The sequence below is a fragment of the Colossoma macropomum genome, unplaced genomic scaffold (genome assembly GCF_904425465.1).
Source record: "Colossoma macropomum unplaced genomic scaffold, Colossoma_macropomum, whole genome shotgun sequence".
Lineage (NCBI taxonomy): Eukaryota > Metazoa > Chordata > Actinopteri > Characiformes > Serrasalmidae > Colossoma > Colossoma macropomum.
This window is the reverse complement of record NW_023494807.1, coordinates 17,435,859-17,456,825: the sequence shown is the minus strand read 5'-3', so window position 1 is coordinate 17,456,825 and position 20,967 is coordinate 17,435,859. Positions and strand designations below refer to the sequence as shown.

The 20,967-nt window shown below is 38.7% G+C and overlaps 1 protein-coding gene across 1 annotated transcript in view; it reads right to left on the bottom strand.

The window, feature by feature from the left end:
* The window catches only part of LOC118797005 (potassium/sodium hyperpolarization-activated cyclic nucleotide-gated channel 2-like), a 79,809-nt gene that overhangs the window by 36,766 nt on the left and 22,076 nt on the right, over positions 1 to 20,967 (bottom strand). The window contains exon 4 of the mRNA XM_036556207.1: positions 3,716 to 3,934. Coding sequence (XP_036412100.1) covers positions 3,716 to 3,934 — 219 coding nt within the window. The remainder of the gene's footprint in view (positions 1 to 3,715; positions 3,935 to 20,967) is intronic.

Sequence of the window (20,967 nt, the reverse complement as noted above, 5' to 3'; positions counted from 1 at the left end):
CCTCGTTGGTTCCCTGTTGCTATGGAAACAGGTCTTTCCCCACTGATCTACAGCACACATGGACCGGCAGTGACTGACTAGCTAGCATGGTCTTTTTCTCTTGTATTCAAGTAAACCGTCCAGAGTGTTTTTAATCAGTAAAAGCTAAGCAGCATTAAGAAACTTCACAAGCTTTCAGATTTATCAGTAGGTTGTTTTGTAAAAATTTGAGTGTAGCATGCAAGTGTGAGATTCGGCCAAACTGCATGAGTCTCATGGCCAACGCTTGAGACTTGGCAGCCTTGACAACGTGTGACTTCATTGAGATCTTTACTAAAACTCAAGAGGTGAAACATATGAGATTACTTTACTCAGGAGAAATATCTGAGCAGCAAGAGATGTAAGCAGAAGTCTCCTTTGTCTTTCCATCTGATGTCACTGTTGTCGTGGAGAAACTGCTGAGATATTTAGGACATCTCTTTTTAGATTTTTCTTTCCTACCTCAAATATAGTCAATCAGCCAAGATATGTTTGATATCTTCATTTTCACTGGAGGCTAATGCAGCTAGCAAATAATGTAAAAGAATGTAGCATTGCTTAAAACAGTTATAACAGTCATGTTAAAGCCTTAAGTTTGTCCATACTTTGAGCATTTTAATGATAATGTATACCACACAGTGTCAAAAACAACATAATCAAGTATATTCAAGTTAGTTAGACAACTAGACACAGTTTGAGGCAAGTGTGTGCAGTTTGCACAATGCTAAATGTTTAGGCTTCCATTACTTGTTAGCTGCATTAGCCTCGTAGCTAACTTCAGACATCAAACATGTCTTGACAATGTTCAGGGTTAGAGAAAAACTGCATAAATTTGATTTCTTTCTCGTTAAGAATGTTTACTGCCCTCTGAAGTGGAGCTATTACTGCAAGCTGCAGCAAACTGTACCATTTTGTGGCAGATATGATTGAGTATGTCTTGATATTATACTTAGTTTAATCTTTGCCACTGCAGTAACTGGACAGATTGATGTGTCAGTCTCAAGTCTATTAATGTTCCATGGAGTAACAGAGAGAGAGAGCCACATTAGTCTTATGGGACTTGCACGCTAGCCTGTGCAGTGTTAAAAAAGGGCTGAGATGTCTCCAGTGTCCTCTCAAGGACTGCTATTCCCCGACCACAGCAACAACAATCAGCTCCTGCGCATTGTCCTCAATTCACCCACCAGCTACAGTGCTGCATGAGCTTAAATGGAAAACTGACATTGAATTAATTGACTGAAAATGAAGCTCTACTGATATGAGGGAGGAAATAAAGCGTAATGAATGTACCAAGTTCCAGACAGTCTGATAGTGTGGTGATGAAACAGCTATGTTATTTGAAAGCAAGAGTAATCTCTGGAGGGTTTTGTTTTATGTGCTCTGTTTTTAGTCCTGTTTTTATTGGGTAAAGCCTGATGTAAATTCTGAGATAACAGTGGTCTAATAAGTGGTGTGTCATGCTGTATGAGATGATGCCAATTAAATCTTGGTCAAATTCTGTGGTGGAAGACTGGGGCTGCAACTAATGGTTGTTTTGATTAATAGACAAATCAAACTATTATTGTGTCTGTGGTTTATTCTCACTTATCCCTCATCACAGTTCGGCCTTTGTGCAAGTTCTCTCAGTGCAAAAACTCATATTTATGGTGCAAAAAAAGGACACAAGCCATATCGCCCCTACACCTCCTGTAGTGTACTATAGTCTCTTGCCAGTTGTATGTTTTGCATACAACTGTATATGAAAAACGTGGGAGAGTGGGCATATGAAGCAAGAAAATGACCACATTCTGCTTGGGTCATCTATCAGGACTATTCAGTTGTAGTTGACATTCTGTATTCCTGTTGGTTGCTTTTTAGAATTGCGTTGTAGCAGAGGTCATATTGTGAGATTCTGGTGCAATATTTATGCAAATAAAAAAGTTTGCATATGCACTAAATTGGCTTCTGGTTAGCACCTCACAATGAAGGAGAATTCCACAGATTTTTGAAAAAATTCAGCATGATTCAATGGTTGAGATGTGAATAAAGTCATTCTAAGTGGTTTGATATGAAATGGCTCACTGTAGAGAAACTTACAGACTCAGATTTCTTTACAGCGGTGGTGATAAGAACCAGGGGTCGTGATGACTATACAGAGAGTCATTTTATGTACACAATTCCAAAAAGGTTGGAATGGCAGGTTGGATCTAAATTCTGCAGGAAAGTAGATCCCCAGATGTAGGGTTGCTGACCACTGTTTTAGAGACTCGGTCAGTTTCTCTGGGACAGAACATTTCACATCAAACTGCTCTGAATAACTTTGTTTACATCTTAATGACAGAATTATGTAGAATATTTTGCAGCCAAATCAATGGGATTTGGCTTCAAAAGGGAATACCCCTTTTAACTACACCAATTTGAAGTTATTACCAAAGAATTTAGTCACAATTTCTATTATTATAGTGTTTTGTTAGCAAATTTCAAAAACACTGGAGAACATTACAGTCAAATGGAGCTAGAGAGCACTACATGGTTGATTTGCACTCTACACACACATTTCTAACTTACCATTAATTCAAGAATTATCTATGTTTTGGGACTCATAGAAATCACTGGTAAAAGTTACATAACACACACACACACACAGACACACACACACACACACACACACAAACACATTTTCTAAACTGCTTATCCTTCTGGGTCGTGGGGGGGGGTGCTGGAGCCTATCCCAGCGCTTATTGGGCAGAAGGCAGGAAACATCCTGGACAGGTCGCCAGTCCATCGCAGGGCAAGTTATGTAACAGACTATGGCAAATAAAACCATGTCAAGGCCTTTGGAGAAGGCTTTTGTAGGGCTTTAAATGGACTCTCAGGGCCAGTGAACCTTTCTCACAAACAATAAGAAAGCAATTCCTGCTGTTACTGGAGTTACATTGTGCTCCTGCAGCCAATACATCTTTGTCTTGTGTAGCTGAAAAGCTCTATGTATCATTCTAAAGCATCATTGGCTGTTGGCTTCTGAAGCAGCACTGAGAAGAACCCGACTGGGCGGCTCCTTCATGTTTCCATTGCCACAAATGATTCTAACAGATGGTAGGATAGGTTCGTTGCTTTTGGTTTGCATCTACAGATTCACATCCTGGAATGTGTCTGGGCAGACCTCGTTGGTCCATCATGGCCATAGATCATTTTGACACAAGGCTGGATATTTTAAAGCAATGATTTGACCAAAAATCTTACTTGAGCAAATGTAATCAAGCAGCCAAGTATTGTTTGGTGTCTAAAATTTGGTTCTTTAGTTTTAGAGCTATGAGGCTAATGTAGCTTACAAGTAATGGAAGCTTATAGCAACCAGTTAATACTGTACAAACTGCATTAATCCACTACTTTATATTTAATTTGGACAAAAGTACATTCCACAGTTAAAAACAGTAGTAGCTGTCATGTGAGATCTGAATGTAGGCACCTAGTTTGCATGATGCTAATTCATGGCTATGATCTTCCAATACTTGTTAGCCACATCGTAGTTCCAGTGCAAAACTAAATAAGCAAATTTTGCACATCAAACATGTCTTGGCTGATCATCTACATTTGGACTGAGGTGACATAAGATTGTTTTTTGTTTTTTTGCCAAGCTACCAAGTGACTGGACAGCCATTTCACCTCATTTCAAACACATGGATCATTCTAACATGTGATTGGACGATTCTTCTACCTTCTCCTGGTATTGGCGGCGAGAGGAGTCCAGTGATTGGATGAGGGCGGTGGCGTGGCCGATGAAGACAGCGTAGCAGGTGGCTCCCACGATCATGCTGAGCATGGTCAGCCAAATATCGGACAGGCTCTCCGGAGCCTGCCGCCCATAGCCTATACACAACATGTGACTCATCGCCTTAAACACAGCAAACGAGTACAGCTCACTCCATGTGTCATTCTGCAGAGAGAGAGAGAGAGAGAGAGAGAGAGAGAGAGAGAGAGAGAGAGAGAGAGAGAGAGAGAGAGAGAGAGAGAGAGAGAGAGATTATTTGCTTCTTTGTCCTTTATTGTCAGAGACTCAGGGATATTCCCGACAACTACATTGTTAAATTCAAAGAAGAAATCCCTGCCTTTGATGAGCTCTCTGAAACAGAGGAACTGAAAATATTGTTAGGAGAATAATGCGGCTTTGGCTGCCAGATACCTACAAGAATGGCGCACTCTGAGAGAAAGTGGGTACGTGCAAAAACATAGTAGCATTAGCACTAGTTCTGAATATAATCTGCAGTTTTAAATATACAGTACTTTGCAGAAGTCAGATGTTACATTCCATCAGCAGCACACTTGATTTATCATAATAAAGAACTGTTTAGCCAAATCAGCTCTTGGATTTTAACTACAGTGGGGCCCAAAAATCTGAGACCACTGCTGAAAAACCAGAATCTTTACTTGCCATTGACCAGATGTACAAGGAATTTCTTTTGGTGATGGTGTCAACATAAAATCCTTCAATTTTGCAGAATCTCTTGGTATTTGCGTTCATAAACTTTGAATGAACCCCTTTAATGACAGCGTGAAACTGGCATGGACATAAATTTGTGCCAAAGCTTCTGATCAGTACATCAGATCTACCTGAGAGTTATCTGAACACGTGTTTCAGTGGAAAGAAAAATCGGACCGTTTTGAATAAAGGCCTTCACACGGTCGATTTCACAAATTTGCTTCAGTCTGAATAGTGAGCTTAAACCTTGTTTTCAAAAAAAGTTGAAACACTGTGCAAAATGTACATAAAACAGACTGCAATGATGTGCAAAGCATTTAAACTCAGTATTTAACTGAAAATAGTACAAAGAGAACATAATAGATGTTGAAACTGAGAAATTGTTTTGTTTTTTGAAAAATACTTGCCCATTTTGAATATGATGTCAGCAACATATTTCAAAAAAGTTTGAAAGGGACGGGCGCATGTTTACCACTGTGTTGCATTACATCTACTTTTAACAACACTCTGTAAGCATTTGGGAACTTAGACTGACTGCTGTAATTTTCGAAGCAAAATATTTTCCTATTATATAGGATTTTAGCTGGTCAACAGTTCAGGGTCTCCTTTGTTGTATTTTTAATTTCACAATGCACCAAATGTTTTCACTGGGTGACAGGTCTAGCCAGTTTAGCACCTGGACCCTTTTACTACAGAGCCATGCTGTTGTAATGCATACTGAATGTGGTTTGGCCTTCCCTAAAAAAAGACGTTGTCTGGATGGCAGCATATGTTGCTCCAAAACCTGAATATATCATTCAGCATTATTTGGTGCCTTCACAGATGTGCAAGTCACCCATGCCATGTGCATTAATGCACCCCCATACCATCACAGATGACTTTTAAATTGTGCGCTGACAACAAGCCGGATGGTCCCTCTCCCCTTTAGCCTGGAGGATGCGGCATCCATGATTCCCAAGAAGAGTTTCAAATTCTGATTAATTGAGCCACAGGACAAATTTCCACTTCATCTCAGTCCATCTTAAATGAGCTCGGGCTCAGAGAAGGCGGTGGTGTTTCTGGATCCTGTTTATATATGGATTTTTCTTTGCATGGTAGAGTTTTAACTTGCATTTGTGGATGCAGTGATAAACTGTGTTCACAGACAATGGTTTTCAGAAGTGTTCCTGGAGCCATCATGTTCTGTAGATGTTTAAATCCCCAAATTCTGTGCTATTTTAAAGAATTCTTATTCTTGAATTGTTGTACGCACAGTTTTTCATCTTTACTCTTGAAAGATTCAGCCTTTCTGGAATGGTCTTTTATACTCAATCATGATACTGACCTGCCAATTCACCCGATTAGTTGTGAAATGTTTCATCAGGTGTTTTTTTAGGATTACACAACTTCGGTCTTTTGTTGCACCGTCCCAACTTTTTTGAAATGTGTTGCTGATATCAAATTTTAAATAGGCATATATTTTTCAAAAAACAATAAACTTTCTCAGTTTAAACATTATATGTTTAAACATGTATCTTTGTATTACTTTCGATAAAATATAGGGTTTAATTAATGAATTCTGTTTTGATTTACATTTTGCACAGTGTCCCAACTATTTTAGGAAGAAGGTTATAAAAAAAGTGTAGGGGCTCCCGAGTGGCGCAACCGTCTAAGCGTTGGCCCTATCATCAGGAGATCGCAAGTTCGATCCCTGGTGATGCTACAGCCATCCGTAGCCGGGAGTCCAGGAGAGCACAACTGGCCTCGCTCTCTCTGGGTGGGTAGGATGGCCCCTCCTTCTCCCCCCATCACTCAGCGCGATGCTAGTCAGCGCAGGCGTCTGTTAGCTGACGTAACAGGTCTGGCGGTTGACGCTTTCCTCCGAGCGCGTTCGGCTGTCCAGTGAGCAGCAGTTCGAAAAGAAGCGGTGGTTGGCTTCACAGGTCTCGGAGGAAGCTTGTGTTAGCCGTCACCCTCCTATCGTTGGTAGTACCGTGTGATTGGGGGAGTCCTAACTAGCGGGTGGAATTGGAGACGACTAAATTGGGGAGAAAAATCGGGTAAAAATTAAAAAAAAAAAAGTGTAGAATTTAAGATATTTCTTTATTGTCATAACTTTTTTCTTTGTTTCCAATTTCTTTTTTTTCCAATTCTTAAACTTTTTAACACTGACTGCACTGTACAAACACTGGTCTTCCTCAAGGAGAAGTTTGGAAATGGTCAAACTGATACATTGACATACATAAAATAGCTTATTTTTGCATTTTTATTTATTTATTGTAATATTAGTGTTTTTCTGAGTAAATAAACGCTTACTGACCAATTAAATAGTTTTCTAAAAACAATTTTTTTCAGGTGCCTAAATCTCTACAGTATTGTATATAGGTAATACTCAATAGTCAAAATAATACTTTTAATATGTGTGATGATGCCACCAAGCTGGGAACGTGAAGACCAGCATGAGCTTCCTCTGAAACCTTTTAAACTGCTGCTAATGCAACATCATCAGACAGCTCACCATGCTTTGAGGAGAACACTAACTGCCAATTCTGTTATGTCAGCAAAGCATGTTAGCATGTTGGCTAGAACGATGATGGAGAGAGTGTTGGCCATCATAGCCATGGATAGCTGCTCACAATGTCTCAATGATGGCGTCAACGCTTGGCCCAAACAACAACAAAACAGGAGACAAAATCTCCTTTAGCTAGGTTAACCAGGGTAACTTATACTCTGTCCTTTAACTTTCACTTTTGTTCATTTAAAATCATTCTCATGATCTTCTCAGTGTTTCTCTTAAGATCCTTTGTAAGATTTTTGTTGTGAATCTGATATCTCTGCACCCTGTGGAGGAATGCTGGTAGGTCAGTTTTCTGATTAAGTCCCGTAGCGGAGAGCCTTTTTCCTGCTGTCCAGCTCAAACAAGACACCATTAAATCTGCCCTTTTTAAAATGCATCTGTGGCCGACATGCACTGACAACCGCCTAATTCCCAAGGCAAGATTAATTACGGATGCTGCCATCCCATGCTGCCTAAAACTCCTCACGAGGAGACAGAGGAGCACCCACTGCCCTTACACAGACGCCGACATCATTAGCAGAAACCTCCACACTGTCCGTCTCATTGAGCTTTGTGTGCATTCAGCAAATATTTCAAAGCTGTGAAACTTTAAAGCGATGATTCAGCCTAAAATCTAATTTACATTAGCTTCCCCTTATTACCTCAAATGTAGTCAAGGTAACAAACAGCTATGGTAGTTTGCTTCTGTCTTGCCCTGCTGTTATGAGGATAACACCAATTATATATCATCACACATTTACCTCAAATCCTTGCCCAAAGTATGGAAAAGGGGATTCTCCAAGGAAGCTGCCTCTACTGTTCTTAGCTATGCAATGTACTTTTGACTGTTTTTACCATTGGGGAACCTTCAGGGCCTTTTAGGACTTAGTACTCTTTGAATTTTATACAATCAGGAGTTCCCTGTGGTATCTAGTTGGATACAGCCAAGTGAGCTCTCCCATTGGTTAGGACTTGCTTCAAATGAAGGCCTAACATGTCAGATTAACCACTAACATAATTGGGAACTGGCAGCGAAGCCGTTCATGTTTTGATTTCAAATGGGCGGGACAAGATTTGGAGAGCAAAATGTCACTCCTGCATTTGTTGAGGACTTTATTAGAATCCATTGTGCACACTGCCTTTTTAATATGGCATGGTTTATATACACGTCACTGCTGATTGGGTAACATCACTGACTGTGTAAACTTTGTCTGAACTACCACTTGGAAGAGGTTTTTCAGGGAACGCTTGAAAAGAGACTGATGGTAGCTGATATAAAAGTGCAGGGATTTTTAAAAAGCTTGTAGAGGTCAGAAAGGTCAGAGAGAGAGAGAGAGAGAGAGAGAGAAAGAGAGAAAGAGAGAGAGAGAGATGGACGAAGGGCCGAGATATGAAAACAGTGGAGTGAAAAGGGCTGAATAATAGATGGAAAGTGAGCACTTAGGCTCGAAAATAGAAGAAGCAGAGAGTCCTCACGGGAACACACACACTTTTATTCACCAAATAAGTGAGATAGTCAAGACTGTCCCACTCCACACTGAGCACATATGAGTGCAGTGTGTGTGTGTGTATGTGTGTGTGTGTTTGTGTGTGTGTGTTACTCAGTTTGGCTCTTTCTGTCCATTCACTAATTACAGCACTAATGTACTACACCATACAAACAACACCAAGAAACAGAGAGAGAGAGGGAGACATAGAGGGAGGGAGGGAAAGTGAGAGAGAGAGAGACATAAAAAGAGAGCTGAGTAAGAGTTTAAGAGTCTATCCTTTTGATTTGATTTCCTCAACTCTTTCTCTTTTCATCTTCCTTTCTATTTTTTCGGCTTTCCCTCTCTCTTTTCTTTTCTCTCACTTCACTCTCTTTCCATCGTTCTTTTCCACTCTTCTCTATCTCCCTTTTTCCTCTCTCACTACCATCTATATCCCTACATCTTTATCCTTTTCTTCTTGTGTCTTTCTTCCCTCTCTCTCCCATCTTTCTCTCTCCATCCCCGTTTTCTCCCCCTGTCTCTTCCCCTCCCTCTTTTTCTCTCACTCTCTTTCTCTCTCTCCTTCTCTCTCTCTGCTCTACAGTGATAGGGTTATATGCAGTATGTTCTCAGCCTCACTGACTCAAATGCTCTCGCGTGCCCAGCGGCCGATAAGCTGCATAAACATCATCCGGCAGCTCAGCGCTCGGCCTGCTATCCGCTCCAATCCGGCCTGTTTACCGCGTCTTATCTGGAGCGGCCAGCGTTCCACTGCCATTGACTCCTATCAAACACGCCACTGCCCTCGCTTTAAAGAGCGGCGGACATGCTGTAATATACAGCTTTAATCTGCGAGAGGACAACCAGTGGGCCTCTCCAAAACAGCTTCATTACAGCACGGCTCACACACTGTATCTCATCTGCACTGATGATGCATCTCATCTGCACTGACTCGACCTAGGAGGTTTCGTCATCAAAGCAAAATGAATTCACCCTCTTGATCTTGAATGTGTGGGATGAGTTTAGAAGAAGTGTTGGTTACCAGCGTAAACAGGAATTATCACAGTTTTATTTGGAGGCTCTACCTTTAGCCTGTGATCAATACAGCAGTCATAGCAATAGTTAAAGCTGCACTTTGTAAGACTGTTTGTTGAAACATTTAGTCCAGACAAAAATATACATGCTAAAATATGTGCGCTGCTGATGTTCACTGCTGTCAGTGAGCAGGATGCCAGGCACCTGATGAGATGGTATATATATATATATATATCTGCATTTTAACAGTGCAATTAAAATGTTATAAATATAGTACAAGAATGTGTTTACAAAATGTTTTGTGGCATCACCACACCATGTTGTAAGTAGTTTGATTTGTTATAGAGAAGAAATGTTTATGTTGGGCTGTTTTAGGTTCATTCATGCAAGGACTTTTATGTTGAAGAGTCTGAATACAGTGGTGGGTTTTCTGGAGTAGAGCAGAGGGTTGTGTTTTTAGCTGTTAGCAATGGAGGGCTGTGTTTCTTCTGGTCATGTTTGGTACTGTTTTCAGTAAATTAAAAAGAAAGCTGCGTTATGGACCATAACCTCGAATCGTCCAAGTTTCTCCCCAAAACCCCAAACCTTACAGTATTTTGCAGTTTGCCTTTATTGATATCCTACATTCAGCCAAAAAAATAAAAGAAAATGAATATCTGAATTCCCAAATTAAAAACTGAATACCTATCCAAATAGTCAAATCCTATTCAAATAGTCAAATCCTGCCCAAATAGTCAAATCCACACAGTCAAATCCTACCCAAATAGTCAAATCCAAATAGTCCAATCCGATCCAAATAGTTGAATCCAAATAGTCAAAACCTATCCAAATAGTCGAATCCTACCAAACAGTTGAATCCAAATAGTTGAAACCTATCCAAATAGTCCAATCCGATCCAAACAGCTGAATCCAAATAGTCGAATCCTATCCAAATAATTAAATCCAAATAGTCCAATCCGATCCAAATAGTTAAATCCAAATACTCAAATCCTATCGAAATAGTCAAATCCAAGTAGTCCAATCTGACCCAAACAGTTGAATCCAAATAGTCGAAACCTATCCAAATAGTCCAATCCGATCCAAATAGTTGAATCTGAATAGTCAAAACCTAACCAAATAGTCGAATCCTATCCAAATAGTCTAATCCTTTCCAAATTGTTGAATCCAAATAGTCAGATCCAAATAGTCAAAACCTATTCAAATAGTTAAATCCACATAGTCAAATCCTATCCAAACAGTCAAAACCAAATAGTCGAATCTAAACAGTCAAATCTAAATAGTCGAATCCTATCCAAATAGTCAAATCCAAGTAGTCTAAACTGTCCAAATAGTCGAATCCAAATAGTCGAAACCTGTCCAAATAGTCAAATCCTATCCAAACAGTCGAATATTCAGGTCCAGCCATACTGATTTGTAGCTAATGATTAAAGCTCTAAAGAACACTATACATAAACCTTTTTTTACGTTTTTAATGTCTTCAGGATATATACCCACTTTACGTTTTGAATTCACTGTGTGCACTGAAATATTCAGCACTATTTTTTATGTTTATAATTGTATAAATTGTAAATAAATTACATAATATATTAAATGAAATAGCAGTTGCTGAGGGTCAGGCAGTGAAGGTGGGTTAATGACTCAGCAGTACTCAGTGGTAAACTCTCTGTGCCATTTCAGGCTATAGGTGGTCTGCTGGGCTCACGTTAACAGCATTTAGTTTCATCCAGAGGGATGCAGTGTGTGCATATGGCAGCAGACAGAAGAGCACATATAGGATCTCTCCAGGGTTTTTCCCACAGGAAGAGGAAGAAACCTTCATGTGCATAATAATGCATTTGCCCATCCGAGACTTCATACCCCCCACCAACACCACCACATCTCTCCCTTCAGTGAACAGTGCCTGGAATTCATTAACTCTCTCCATTTCCTCTGAGATTCTCCTAATAGGGTGTGTTTGTATGGAAGGGAAAAGGGATGGATGGATGGAGAGAAAAAAGGAGAGAGAGAGAGGGAGAGAAAGAGAAAGGCAGAAGGAGAGACAGAGCAATAGAGGCAGAGGTGTGGACTCGACTGACTTGGACTCGAGTCAGACTCGAGTCACAAATTTGATGACTTAAGGACTGACTCAACAAAATCGAGAAACACTTGCAACTCGAACACCACTGACTCGGACTTTGACTCGGAAAGACTCGAGACCCAAAGTGGGAGAAACGTGGAAAGGTAGGTGTTTCTAATAAAGAGTGTATCAGGCACAGCAGTGTTTCTGGGGTTTTTACACAGATCAGTATAACTGTTAGGTTAGAGTCGTCCACCACCCAAAAGTATCCAACCAAGTGTACATGATAATTAACATAAACTGTGTAGCAACAGATGGGCTACTGTCTCTAAATGTCCTCCAGCAAGGTAGAGCTACAAATGTAAGAGTTTCTGATAAACTGGCCTGAGTGCACATTAATAATCAAGCATGACCACTATAAACCACAATTAATGACAGCATCAAGTTTCCTCTGCTATGCTGCTGGAGCTCTATACTTTAGTTTTCTTCCACTAGTTTTCAAGTCATTCAGTGTGGATCAATGTGAAATGGTTCATTGTAGAAAAGCTTGCTGACTCAGATTTTCCTTATAGTGGTTGTGATAGGAACCAGGTGATACTGGGACATAATGTCTAGAATGCAAACACAGCCATTTAATCTACTCCACAAAACCACCTGTGAACCAACACATCTTCTAAGCTTTATATGTAATGATGATAGTAAGATGCTGATAACTTTTCTTTGGAGACTGTTTTGCCTTGCAGTGCCCTGCATGTATCTCTCTATCATGAATTGGTTTTAAAATGTATGTTTTAGGCCAATCTTATCCAAATAGTCAATTCCTGTCCAAAAAGGTTAATCCAAATAGTTGAAGCCTATCCAAATAGTAACATTCAAATAGTCAAATCCAAAAAGTCAAACCCAAATTGTCAATTCCCATCCAAATAGTCGAATCATATCCAAATAGTTTAATCCCATCCTAATAGTCGAATCTTATCCAAATAATCGAATCATATCCAAATAGTCGATCCAAATAGTCGAATCCAAATAGTCGAATCCTATCCAAACAGTAGAATATTCGGGTCCAGTCCTACTGATCTGTAGCTAATGATAAAGCTTTAGCCTCAAGGCTCTCAGGAGCACTGTATATTAACCATTTCAAGTTTTGAATATCTAATTTCCAGATTGTGTGCGATAAAATGTTTTGCACTGTAGACTATTTTAGTTTTAAATTCTATATATTATGTCATTTATTTATAATTTATCAAATGAAATATCATTGGCTGAGGGTCAGGCAATATAGGTGGGTTAACCTTCTCAAAACTACCATAAAACAATGCCTCAGAAATCCAGCAGTGTATTAGTAACCAGTTCATGTAATAATATTCTGTGAGGGGGCTTTAAGAGGCATTAAACGCTTTAGAAATCTGGTTCCTATCACCACCACTGTAAACGACCACCTTTTGAATGATGCTGAGTCTTAACCATTTAATTATACAGTAAGTTTGATAAATAGATTAAATATTTAAGCAATATTAGAATAGTAGAAAACATATGCAGAACACTCTAGAGCACCTGATTGCTTCAGCTGAGTGTCGTTTTCAGCCTGTCTTTGAACCTTGACAGATTTACTGACAGATTTATGTCACCAGTGTCAATGACAAACTGACAATCCCACGAACGAAGAAGGAAACGCAAAACACACACATCCACATCCCCTAAAAAAGGGACATGAAACGTTCATGTTGATTCACTGTATGTGCAAACTCAATTACTTATATGCATTTTCATTCAGTGTGGTCATAAAAATGTCTGAGGCTTCTAATAAAACATATTACAATAATCTGTGCCACAATAACAGGCTCAGTGTCACTGCTTCATAAAAGAGAATGCAATACAACATGACAGGATTATGATTAAATCCAATATAAACGTCTCAATTCACATTATACTCAAGAAACAATTAGCAACTGTATGCAAGTAAAAAGAAACAATGAATGTTCAATAACAAGCAATTAGGCACTATAGCGGTTACGTACACAATACAAACACACACACACACACATTGTCTGAGTGTCACTGAAGCGTCTATAATGATTCACTTATAGTAAACACAGCTGAGCATGAGGAAGGCAAATCTAACAACAAAACAGTGATCTACAGTTAATCCTGTATACAGTGAGAGAACCCAAGTACTCTAATAAATGTCCGGTGCATATATCCACGTCAAATTTACACATGAGGCAGATTTACTAATGTTTTATACTGTCTCAAACTCTGTTTTGGTGTGAAAAAGCAGCTGTCATGATTTACTAAATAGGCACAACAGCCCTAAACTTACCATAATAAACTTACCATATTGGTAATGTGAAAATACTACAGCATACAACTGTAAACCAAAACTGAACTTTGAATTTAAATGTGAATTTTTTAACATGACTCTTCTCAAACGGATTTAAATTAGCACCTCAACTGTATTAGAAGGCTAAGTTAATATACTAAACCTGGCACCTGTAGTTATATATTTCAATATGGTTATTTCTTTTCTTTTTTGCTTATGGCTACTAGTAAAGTGATGCTCCAGCACTTGCTCTCAGCCCAGCTTTCTAAGATGGGATATGTGGAGAAAAGAATTTCCTTGTTCTGTGCAAGTATAATGACAATAAAGGTACTTTACCGCCTAAAATCTTAGGCTTATTACATACTAAGGCTTCTTATTTAGTAACTACAGGGATTTCAATGCAAACTGGTTGAGCTATTCGTAGGTTATAGAAGTGTGTAATAAAACTTTGGGCCTGCTGGTGGGCTTTGGCCAATTAAGGGGTTAACTTAAAGGAAGATACGCCACTGGTTGCTGGCCATTACAGATTTGAGACATCTACAGTAAGAAGTAATTCGCTTTTTGCATCACTAAGGCTCAGTTTTGGCCCATTCCTCTTGGCCAACCACTTCCCCAAGATTACAAAAGCCTCTCTGATATACTTGCAATTTGAAAATCATCCATAAATTTTCAATGGGATTCTGGTCAGGAGATTGGCTAGGCCATGCAAGCACTCTCACCTTCTTCTTCAGGAACAAGTCTTGAGTAATTGTGGCTGTATGCTTAGGATTGTTGTACCGTTGAAACGTCTTATCTCTAGATTCAGTTTCTTGGCCGAGAAACTGAATTTCTTCTCTAATATGTTCCGGTACATCTTTTCATTCAAGTTTCCTTCAATGACGTGTAATGCCTGAGTACCGTTTAAAGAGAAGCAGCCCAATGTCACGATGCTCCCACCGCCGTACTTCACTGTTCTTATGGTGTCATTGAGATCATACAAACAGCTGTTTTTTTCTTCAAACATGATGAGCAGAGTTATGTTTTGTTTCATTTGACCAGAGTGCATTGTTCCAAAAGAACAATGATCTGAGTTGCCTAAATGCTTGTGTGCATCTAGACACGCATCTCTGTGCTTCTTTTAAGCAGAGGAGATTTGAATGCAGTGTAGGAACAGAGATGGTTGCAGTGCAGTTCATTGCTTATTGTTCCCTGGTTAATTGTTATTCCTGCTGCTTTCAGATTGTCCTGCAAATCTTTTTTTTCTTTTCGAGTGACTGCTGGCTTCTCTCTTACCTTCTTTATCATTAGTCTGAGAGTGTGTTGTGAAATCTTGCGTGGTGCACCTGTATAGGGACAATTAGTCATGGTTCCATGACATTTTCGCTTGCATATTGTTGAAACAACTGTACAGACAGGAATGTTTGAAGTCTTTGCTATGGATCTGTAGCTTCTTTGAGTGTTAAATAATGTTGTCCGTAAGAACTTTAGGAAGCCCCTACACCTTCAACATGACTGCTACTTGTTGCATGAAATCTTCCCAACCAATGGCAGCACCTTTTATAATGATACCTGGCGCTATTTGCACATTTGTTTGGTAGCGTTAATGTTTAGACCTTCATTTGATGTTATATAGCCTTGAATATTTTATCCCCTATCAATTTTGATTTTAAAAAATACCTTTGTACTTACATACATACTTTTTTGTTCAGATTTAATTTAGTACAAAGTCGAAAGACATATATGTGTATTATATGGGTATATTCTCTGGAAATTAATTAAAAACAATAACAAAAATGTCTGATTACTTGTTTCCCCTCACTTTATGTGTGTGTGTGTTAGACAGATTGGTCTCTCTGTGTGAGACTCCAACAAGTTCTGGCATTCTAATACATTTAAAGATGGACGGTCTGCCGCTGTACGTACAGACTAATGTTATGATTTGTCAAATTCTCAGCATATGGAGCTCTCTAAAGGCACACACACACACACACACTCTATTCCAACTTTCTGTACCACCACTTTCTCTGTGAATGTAGCAGATTATCTCGCTATAATGGCAGATACTTTTGCTTGTTTCAAGTACAGTGCTGCTTGAAAGTTTGCAAACCCTTTAGAATTTTCTGCATAAATTTGACCTAAAACTTCATCAGAATTTTTACAGTCCTAAAAGTAAAAAGAACCAAATTAAACAAATGAGACAAAAATTTTAGACTTGGTCATTTATTTATTGAGGAAAATGATCCAATATTACATATCTGTGAGGGCCAAAAGTATGTGAACCTGTAGGATTAGCAGATAATTTGAAGGTGAAATTAGAGTCAGGTGTTTTCAATTAATGGGGTGGCAATCAGGTGTGAGTGCCCACCCTGTTTTATTTAAAGAACAGGGATCTATCACAGTCTGCATTCCAGCATAAAAACTTTATCCCATCTGTGAAACATGGTGGTGGTAGTATCATGGTTTGGGCCTCTTGTGCTGCATCTGGACCAGGATGGCTTGCCATCATTGATGGAACAATGAAATCTGAATTATACCAGCAAATTTTAAAGGAAAATACATGGGTCATGCAACAAGACAATGACCCTAAGCAAACAGGTTGTTTCTTTCAAAGAATGGTTGAAGAAGAATCAAGTTAATGTTTTGGAATGGCCAAGTCAAAGTTCTGAGATTAATCCTACAGAAAGGTTGTGGAAGGACCTGAAGCAAGCAGTTAATGGTAGGAAACCAACATAACAGAGTTGAAGTCATTTTGTATGGATGAATGGGCTAAACTTCCACCAAGCAGATCTGCAGGACTAATCAACAATTACCGGAAACGTTTCATTACAGTTACTGCTCCACAAGAGGGTCACACCAGATACTGAAAGCAAAGGTTCACATACTTTTGTCACTCAAAGATATGTAATATTGGATCATTTTCCTCAATAAATAAATTACCAAGTCTAATATTTTTGTCTCATTGTTGTTTAATTTGGTTCTTTTTATCTTCTACTAGGACTTGTGTGAAAATCTGATGATGTTTTAGGTCAAATTTTTGCAGAAATATAGAAAATCCTGAAGGGTTCACAAACCTTTAAGCACCACTGTATATTCCTTAAAACAAGCAAAACGATCTGCCAATACAGTGAGATCATTTCACTGAAACACTTCTAGAAATCTGTGTAAAAAAGGATATGTTCTTATAATATTCTTACAGCAATCTCAAAATGATAAATATAGGCACTATTTAACATCCTTGATGCAACCTCATCTTGGAAATCATTGCTTGTGTTTGCATTTTCTGAGGAAAATATATTTCACGCATGACAGGCTATAGCACTACAGCACTTATCCCATCATCCATAAAAATGTGCTGCCTTGAGCTGCTATAGAATGTTTTGTTGCCCTGTTGCAAAGACAGACAACAGATTAGAGTTGCTACAGGACAACAAAATAAAAGAAAACACAGGTTATGAGACAGATATGGTTTACTTTGGTTCCCATTAAAGCCACAGAAAGCATGTTTTCAGGATCATTTAAATTAAAATAGTCCAATATGATGGCTATTCCCAATACATCAATCATTAACTGGTTCAAGCCTAGTCTGTGAACCCAACCTCTCTCTCTGAACTCTTCCTCTGATGTTTCTCTCTCTCCTTCTTTCTCTCTGTCTGATCTCTGGAGGGTTCATGACCCCATGAGAGACTGTAGCATTACCCAACCTGATCTCATGAAGAACCTGCTGGAATTATATTTAAGGAGAGGGGCTTACTTGGATTTCTTAAAGTTCTAGAAAAGTGTATCACAGATAATCTCGCTCATATCCCCTAATTTAACCTTCATTGATACATCATATGAGTAGCTTGGTGTGAATTCAAGTTTGCAGATTGAGCTCCCTGTAGATCCAGTTAGGGACCATACAGGCCTCGAATACCTTCAGTTCATTCTTGCTGTGTGTGTGTGAAAGATCAAACTGCTAGGATCAGGGCTGGGAGGATTACTTTAAAAATGTATTCCAGTACAGATTCTTGATAACATGTTAAAAAAAATGTAATACGTAATCTAATCTAAAGGATTACTATTTTAAAGTAACATAATCTGATGACTTTTTATGACTTTTGGATTGCTTGTCTTGTTAAAGTCAAATTAAATAAAGATGAGTTCAAACAAATTGATTTCCTTAAACAAGGCAAACAGGAATACTTTACTGTTTTATGATATCTGATATCTATAATATCATATCGCTGCTTTTGGAACAAAACCTTGTATCTCCATTTTTGTTGTTTTTCACCTTTTGACATGATTTGAAAATGCCTGTTGCCCTTTATGTTGTGTGTAAATTTCATGATGAATGGACCCAAAGAAATGGCCCAAAATTGGAAAAAAGTCTGGTTCCATTGACTTACATTAAAAGTAAAGTAAAGTTTGCTCTGACAGCAGCAATGTATTATAGGTGACATAATTGCCAAAACTATGCCAGTGGCATAGCTACGATGCATTACGCCCCAAAGACATCATTATAGTGAGGATGACCACCAACAGCTAGCCAGCTAGCCAACTTTATTATAGCTTCTACAGTCAACAAGAAAAAAATAACATTTTAAACTGCTGACCTTGTATTTAACACCAGAGTCCTACCTTGTACAGCACTAACAGTAAACAGTCTAGAGGAGTGGTTGAAGACTGTGATTGTCTCTGATTTTTGCTCACCATGGCTATCAAAGTAGAAGCCTGTACTAGTGACTAGCACAGCTCATCTCAGCTGCTACAGTCAGGAGGAACAGTGGAGCAGGGCGATAGACCTATTGGGCAATACGCCTCTGAAGTCGTCTCTCTGTATTCGGTGAAACTCCAGTTCTAAGCCAGATTGCCATATGGCAAAAATGAATGGGATTTCCAAAAATCGGCACTAAATGGTTCCAAGCTGGATACGTTTAGTTCTATTTATATTTTTTCTCCCAATGTCACTGGATCGTCTAAAGTATGAGGTCGTTTGGGCAACGAAATAAATAAATCATTGTTAACAAACTGTAATAAATGATTTGACAATAAAATCTAATTTTCAAATGATGATTTCTACCATTCAAAGTAATGATTGATTATCTGCCTACTACTATGTAAACAGTTCATAATTCAAATGGTGCCAATTATTAATTCATATGCACAACTGTTATATAATTATTAACAGTCATCTACAAACTCTTTGATAATTATTAAGTTGATGATGATTAGGACCTATTATTATGAAGTCTTACCCAACTAGCTTTAGTGACTAAATTTAGTTTTATAATTTATACTAGTAAAACTGTACATATACAGTATATGTACATAACTGTACATATACAACTGTACATCAGGCTTCACTGTATGCACTTCAGACTGTAAATTCTTCTGTATTTAGATGAACAACATTTTCAAATCAGTGTTTTTTTTCCCTCAAAAGTATTTTAAAAATGACGCCTTCAAAGGAAGCACTTTCTACAACCTGTGAGTTATAAAAACTGAATGAGTTCAATTTGATAAAATGATGCAGAAATATTTACAGTTACATAGACAGACAGATATCAGTCATCACTGAAACATGAGTGGAAATCAGAGGGGTTGGTGTGTGTGTGCATGTGTGTGTGTGTGTGTGTGTGTGTGTGTGTGTGTGTGTGTGTGTGTGCTGTCCTGGGCCGATAAAGAAGTTCTTTCATGTGTGTTAGAAGGATGAATAAAAAGAGCAGCTGCTCTGGCACGTCCACACCCCCACCACACACACACATACACACACACACATACTCACACATACACATAAACACACACACACAGATAGATAGACACAAGTACACAGACTCTTTTATCTCTGCTGTCATCACTCTGCCTCTCTTCACCCCCATGCCAAACACCACCACATGTTACACCACACACACACACACATACATTTACACATTTTCCCCTGTTCATCACTCCACTCATCATAGCCATAAATATCAGAGGAAAAAATGTGAGGAGATTAAACGAAAAGAATGAAAAACAAAGAAGAAAAGCATATCATAGCGTCCCACTACTGGCCGCACTGCTGTGGCCACGCAGAGAGGCCATGTACAGGGAAGCACCGCACTTGTGGAAGGAGAGATTTTTATTGTAAATAAGTTGTTGTTGTTAGCTTAACACATGTGCATGTTTGTTTGTGTTATTCTGTGCTGGGCTGTGGGGTAGTTGGTGCAGTGTTGGTGTCTCCTGTCAGGAGAGTATATGGCAGTATGTCTATGGCTGCTGACTCGGCCCCTTCAGCAGCACAAGGTTTCCTGTGTCTTATTCTGCACTGAAGTTACAATATTTTCTCTTGAAATCTTCACTTAAATCTGATTTATTTCCAGTCCAAAACAGCCACTATGTTCTAGTTCATTGTTTTTCAGGAGATGTTTCTGAGGAGGTTATATATAAGATTTGACACTCACATAAGGAAGAAGAAAGTCAAAGGAAAATAAGTGAAAAGAAAAACAGTAGTTTCCAAAACTTCAAAAAATGTCAAAAGATTTAAAGAAAATAAAACTCCCATCAACCATGCAAGACCTGGTAGACCACCAGAACTTCACCATCACATAAACAGTACTTAAAGCTTTCATCTTTGAGAGAGAGGAGAAAATCAAGCTCCACTCTTGATTCAGTCCACAGGTGTTTCTGTCCATCCTCCCACTGTGAGAAGACAACTCAACACTATGAGTCTGAAAGAATGTGTAGCTGTCAAGAAGCCCTTACTGAGAAAGACATTACTGAAAGTGTTGGGATTACTTGAATCATGAGGGGCAGAAAACGCGACCAACTTCTAAGACTGAACTTTGGAGGTGTGGAAAAATATCACTGCAGATTTCCTTAAAAAACTGAAAGTAAGTATCCTGAAAAGAATGGAAGCTGTAATAAAGGTGAAGAGTGGGCACAGTAAATACTGAAAAATGTGATATTATGTTTAGTTATTGAGGATTTTTTGTGTAATGTGCTGGTAAATATGTGTTTTCTGTTTTTTTCCTGACACTGAAAACTGAACAATTTGCATTAAATGGCTATTTTGATTGAAAATGAAATAAAGTGGCTTTGAGAGTTTTCCACAGTACTTGGATTCCATCAACACAA